The 6,462-nt window shown below is 38.7% G+C and overlaps 1 protein-coding gene across 1 annotated transcript in view; it reads left to right on the top strand.

The window, feature by feature from the left end:
* The window catches only part of adamts3 (ADAM metallopeptidase with thrombospondin type 1 motif, 3), a 170,905-nt gene that overhangs the window by 120,689 nt on the left and 43,754 nt on the right, over window positions 1-6,462 (top strand). Inside the window, exons 9-10 of the mRNA XM_032516121.1 lie at window positions 739-882; window positions 3,101-3,233. Of these exons, the coding sequence (XP_032372012.1) occupies window positions 739-882; window positions 3,101-3,233 (277 nt within the window). The remainder of the gene's footprint in view (window positions 1-738; window positions 883-3,100; window positions 3,234-6,462) is intronic.

The raw sequence follows: 6,462 nt of genomic DNA, 5'->3' as shown, positions 1-6,462 counted from the left end.
CACACACACACACAAACACACACACAGGACCTTTACTGTACACATGCAGTTGGAGAGATGTGAAAGTGATGTTGGGCATTAGATTCTTGGCTTTGGACTATTTCTGGGATACCCCGGTGTAGACACAGAACGCTGGAGGGATAATATATACCTCATCTGACCTCCTCTCTCAAAGCAGCCACAACATGTCCAAGGGGATAAGAAAGATGGATTTGATTCAAACGCATGTAAAAATCTTTGGGTCGTTTTCCATTATTTGCTGTTTCAGTCACCTATCTGAGTCAGTCACCGATCTTGCGGTGAGTCAATGTTTTGCAAATGTTGTACTCCTGACACCGAAATGTTTCTTTCCATGCTGTACCAAAAACAAATTTAACTGAAACTTATATCCACATAATATTACAGTACAAGACACATTGTTATTTTTGATATGTGAAATTCACTTGCAGTCTGGACCAATAATGCTCAATCAGTTATTTCTTTGTGGGTATTGTGACAACAGAAAAGATAAATTAACCAGCGCTTGTAGATAAATGACTGTCAGTGTGCATGGATGAGCATATATCTGCCCTGTCATAATGTACAGAGGTATTCATCCTATGGTTTTTAGCAATATCTGCTTAGAAAACAAACTATGTTTATTTGTAGTAAAACATATCGGTACATTTACACAAAATGTACTAGACTAGAAATTCTGCAATTTTGAAAACATTTGCTTGTCTTTCTCTGTGGGAACAGGTTGGGTATGGAGCACGACGGCCAAGGCAACCGCTGTGGGGACGAAACAGCGATGGGAAGCGTGATGGCTCCTCTGGTGCAGGCGGCCTTCCATCGATACCATTGGTCCATGTGCAGCGGACAGGAGCTGAAGAGATATATCCAGTGAGTTTATGTTTGTATTTAACAGCAAAGCAGGTGGGCATTGAACACCTACTATTTGGAAATGGATTTATTTTAACGCATCATCCAAAAGATGGTATGGAAAAAAAGTATGCTGTTCTGTCGATGGCCATTTTTGACTTAATGGCAGTGGGAATTATAGAAAGGTTTACCAACAAATACCTTTTAAGTGTTGGGGAGGGCAGAATCCATGTATTCAGTGGGGACCAATTCAAGGTGGGTCCAAGGGGGGGCTGGCTCAGGCGGAGGGACAGACGAGGGCGGCGTGACAGAGTCCAGTGATCCAGAGAATGTCTTCCAGGCTGGCTGAATCTAATCCAGGATTCCAGTCAGATTTGCATTAGACAGGAGTAGAGCGGTCACAGGAGTCGGGTCCGTGTTCCTTTAACCAAAAGAGTATCATGCCATCTCAAAACGGGTCATCGAGTCTTTCACACAGATACACAAGAATCGATTTCTGACAGGGAAAGGGCCGACAACCAAAGTATTGACTGTGAGTTAAAAGAGATGGCAATGGGCAATCAATCTCCATACAGGACATGTTTTTTTTAAGAGTAGCTCCCAGCTATTTGGAGTTGTTGCTGAGGGAAATCAATATACTGTATGCAAAGTGTTACTGCAGTATGATAATGCAGGATGCTCAAATGTGAGAAAGTTGGCTAGGCAGCTGTGAGGAAATATATTTTATTTATAGTGTTTAGAAATCATTTTACACTTGCAAAAGGCAGAAATGACTTGTCATAGTCTGTGGCCACTCGCCTTGAAAAACAAGCAAACAGACAGACTGGAAATCTCTGCAGCTGAGACACTTTTTTATCCCCCGGCCACATGCAATCCAATTGAAATATAAATGCATAACTCATTAATAAATTAGGTCATAAATTAAAATTGTTTGATGGGGCCTCACACACATAAGCAGGTCCAGGTTAGACCATACACTAAATAAGGCAGCATCCAACGAAGGCTGAGTCTCAAATAAAGTCACACTAAACAAACTTATTGGGGTGGAATTACCTGTACAACAATGGCTCACATTTCTATCCCAATCAAAAATAAATTCAACATATTAATTTTTACTGCACAAATTCCATACAACAGTAGTCCTGTCATATTCACCACTTCCCTAATTTTAAATGACTGTCTGTCAAACTGAAAAAATCCTGCAGAAGTTTTACAAACACCTACAAGCCCTTTGAGTTACTGAAGGCTTTGAATTTAAAACGGAAAGAGTTGAATTTCAAGTTTCAGAGATACAGTAGTAATTTTACACTAATCAAGAACAGTGTTGGGCAAGTTACTTCCAAAAAGTAATACATTATAGATTACTTGTTACTGTCATTTGAGAGTAATTGGTTACATTACAATATTACTATCTATGAATTGTAATGTTTTTCACTATTTTTGGGTTACTTTTGAGTTACTTTCACCAAACTAATAGCAGAAGTTTGACTTGGCAGGTAGCTTGTGAATTTCACCACTAAATGTTGCATTAAAATGTGTTGTAACTCGCATTACTGAGATTCTAATGGGTACCAAAATGTAATTAGTAACGCTTTATATTTCTGCCTTAGAGCAAAGGAAATACATTACTGTAATTGCGCTACTTTTGTAACGTGTTACTCCTAACACTGATCAAAAAAGCGGGAAATAGGAGCGTGTTGGAATGACTTGAATGAATGACAACAGTATTTTTGTTAAAAAATATAAACTCAGAGCAACAGCGTAGTGACTATGACAGGACTGGGTTATTGTATTGATGGATTTAATGCTGTGGAATATTTATTAACCAAGGCAACAGAGGCGGGCAGGTAGGTGGACATTTCATTGATCCCAAACTGGGAAATGTCTGTTACGGTAGCAAGGTACAAGGCACACATACAAGTGGAGAATAAAAATGGACAACCAACATACAAAGTGTATATAATATAAATGTATACAAATATGAAGTGAATAGTGTGTATGTTGTGCTGATCTGTGAGGAATGTGAGTTTTATCTCACACACAGCGGTGAAATGTTATACTTATGAAGCAGATTAATTAGTAATAGATGTTTGTCTCAAATAAAAGCCTGCTTCAAGTGGTTCTCTCTGCAGTTAAAGTAAATAAAGGCCCCAGGCCACGAACAGTAATTAGGATAGCAGTGTGGATTCTCTGCTCAGTGTTTGACACCACTGTCCCTTCTTCTTTCATTTCCTGACAGCACGTACGACTGTCTCTTGGACGACCCCTTCAAACATGATTGGCCGCAGCTTCCTGAACTTCCTGGAATCAACTACTCAATGGATGAGCAGTGTCGATTTGACTTTGGAGTGGGCTATAAGATCTGCACTTCAGTAAGTAGAGCTCTCAGACTTCCATTTAGAGGACAGGTGCTACCTGCACAGCGCCCTGCCCTGTTCTAAAAAGCATGTCTGTAAGTGGAAGTCAGCAGAGAAGAGAGGATAATAACTGTTTACTGTTAAAGAGCCAAGAAATAAATGGCCCCTCAAAATAAGCAGAGCAGAGAAGATCTGGTCCCTATTTACAGAAAGATTATGATGGCAAAAACTGACATACGAGCAGAATCAGATGCTAGATGTACTAAGTACTTCTCACTGCAGTCACAACAGTTGTCCTGCTAATTCTCAGCAGATGGCAGAATGATAATTATTCTGTTACCACTATTTTTATCATCAGTACAACTTGTCTTCTTCTTTTACGGGTCTCATCACCTTGATCTAAACTGATTTATAATTAATGTCCCTTTTCTGTGGAATCTCGGACTGAATAGGAAGTTTTTGTCTCATGGCTACACGAGTGTAGAAAGTCTGAAATCTAGCACCTGCTGTATAATTGATGCAGTGATAAAGTTGATTGTATCAGGTCATGCAAAAAAAACATCATGCCCTTTCAGTATGACCTTTCTTTTATTTATCAAGTTTAAAAATCTCCATAACTTTCAGGTGATGTTTAATCTTGGATTTATTTTCTAACTAAGATCTGTACTAGATGACTAAGCCTTTGACTTTAAATTGAGGATTCCACTCGGGATGATAGCCGCAATGTTTGATTTAAGCTTATTAAAGATTCCGGTGGTCAGCCGGCTCTATCTGAGGTTTAACGCAATCAAGTTAAGTCAACTTTATTGTCAACTGTGCAATATGTGCCAGACATACAGAGCAATTGAAATAAGTGACGTAAGAAATATATACAAATAAGATTTAAAAATCTTTAAAAAATGTAAGGCAAAATCAAACAGTACGGAAAACTAAAGATGATACAGAAATAACTAGTTTTTGGTCCTTGTTATATGTGGTGTCCTTCCACATTCTCCTTTTGATTCTTTTTTAACAACAAACCAAAACTGCTTTGAGCAGCTACTGCATACGGCATGGTACATTATCTTCAGCAGCTCAGGATTTGATACAACTCCAGCACATATCTGTATCCACAGCCATTACCAGTGGTAGCAGAAGTGTTAAGATTCTTTACTTAAAATAGTTTTTTTATATTAACAAAGAATCGCATCACTGCTTGTCTACTTGCTGCTTGTTTCCCGTTTCCCACCGACCATCATTTCCTGTCTCTCTTGAGTTGTTCTAATAACCGAAAAGCCCTAAAACAGCAGCCAGATAGAGACCAAAAACAGTTTAAATGAAAGTGGACTATAGACTTTGATCTGCTTTCAAAATGTTGTTAATCATTTTAGAGTGTTGAGGTGGAGCTAATCTAATCTAATTTAAATACTTTTGGGAAATTTAACCTGTTGTGTTTCATCAAATTTTACAAATGGATCATTTGATTTTTATGATCTTAGTCTGTGAATTCACTTGTAACTACAACTGGAATCAAAAGTTGAATATTTCCCATTTAAATCTAATGGAGTATAAGTATGTAAAAGCATAACATAGAAATGGAAGTCAAGTATTGTAAAGTGCATTTACTCAACTTCTGTACTTAAGAAGAGCACTCCAGTGCATTTGTTACCTTTCACTAGTGACCATTACCCATCTCACTCACTCTCAGCGTTTTGACCAGACCACTGGAAAGACATTTTGATTCACCTTTCATAAAAACCACCTCTTGCAGATAATACACAGGCTGACTCAGCATGCTTACTGTCATGTTAAATTAATTGTTTTATCTTGTGCAAAACCGGAAACATGGCAAACAAAACCAAATCAATTCAATTCTAGCGCCTCAAACAGCACTAGTCAGAAATGAGTCCTGTCATTATAAGGTCAGCGGACAACAACGGCCTTAACCCTGAAGACTCACCTTGTGCTTGCACAATTGACTTGGTTCAAATTAGCAATGGATGCACAGTAGATCATAGTTTAGATCTCACATCACTTTTTGTTTATTATTTCAGGCCCTTTGTGGGCTGCAAGTCCGTTTGGATCTATAATGGCTGCTTTAGTTTCCTTCCATGAGTTGGCTGACTGGAAACTCAGAACTTCCGTCTTTGTTCACACTGTAACAGAACGGAAACCTGTCTCAGTTCCCTGTTTTCCAATTACTGTCTGCAGGAAGGTTTTGAGCAATGAAACTGAATAAAATGAGGATTTTATTTCAAGATTGCTCAAGACCACAACTGCAGGGATATCACTAAATTGCCTGTGTTTTACCTGCACTAAGTAAAGAAGCATAAAGAAAGGTAAGTGTAAGTGACGCTATTGAAGCTAGCTAGCTAAAGTTATCAATCTGCCTCTGTACCAAAACTCTCCAGGAATCTCTTCACCCCAAAGGATTTAGCTAATGTTGCATATTAGCTAGTTGTGTATACTGTATGTTTCAGTTGTTTGGTCTTGGTCTTGTCTCAGTCTCAACCCCTCAAAGTCTCGGGATCGATACACTCTGGTCTTGGTAATGACTTTGTCTCGGCACAGGTGGTCTTGACTACAACACTGGGAATATGTGACTATAAAATTACTTTTGTGCCAGCCTGAACTACCACAAGGCTCCATTATGACCAGGTACAGCTACTGGACTGTTGGCTGAATGGTTGACTGTTCGGTCAGTTTATAAACAGTGGTTTAAAAAATGCAATATAAGTAAATTTCGAAAGAAAATCATGATGTCTGCAATATGTTTCTTTCTCTGAGGCAGGCTGGTTCCAGAAATACTGTAGCCTACCCAAAGAGGTGAAAGAAAATAACTGCAATGATCTTTTATTATTGATATTACCCAAGTGAAAACACACACTAAAGTGCTGTAAAGTACTAAAGTGTTTGTTCTCCTGCTGTAGTGCTGTTAGGTGACACCAGTTTTAAAACAAACCTGGTGACCTCTTCTCCACATCTATCTTGTAATTTTATAATCTATATTTTGATTGACTGTGCAATGCATCACTGCAGGATATTACAGCGGCATCAGAAAACTCTTCCTTCCCCTAACCCAGGCATGTCCAATGTCCGACCCGGGGCCAATCACGGCCCACAACCAGATTTCATACAGCCCGCAGGCTTGGTTTGTGAAAGACAAGAGCAAGACTCATATGTGTTAAACTTCAATATTTACAAACTTTGCATTACTCACAATGAGTCATGTTTAAAATGAACATGAGGTTAAGATATGTATTAA

This window comes from Etheostoma spectabile, chromosome 5 (assembly GCF_008692095.1).
Source record: "Etheostoma spectabile isolate EspeVRDwgs_2016 chromosome 5, UIUC_Espe_1.0, whole genome shotgun sequence".
NCBI lineage: Eukaryota > Metazoa > Chordata > Actinopteri > Perciformes > Percidae > Etheostoma > Etheostoma spectabile.
Note: the sequence above shows the minus strand (reverse complement) of the source record. Positions and strands in the feature narration are given on the sequence as shown.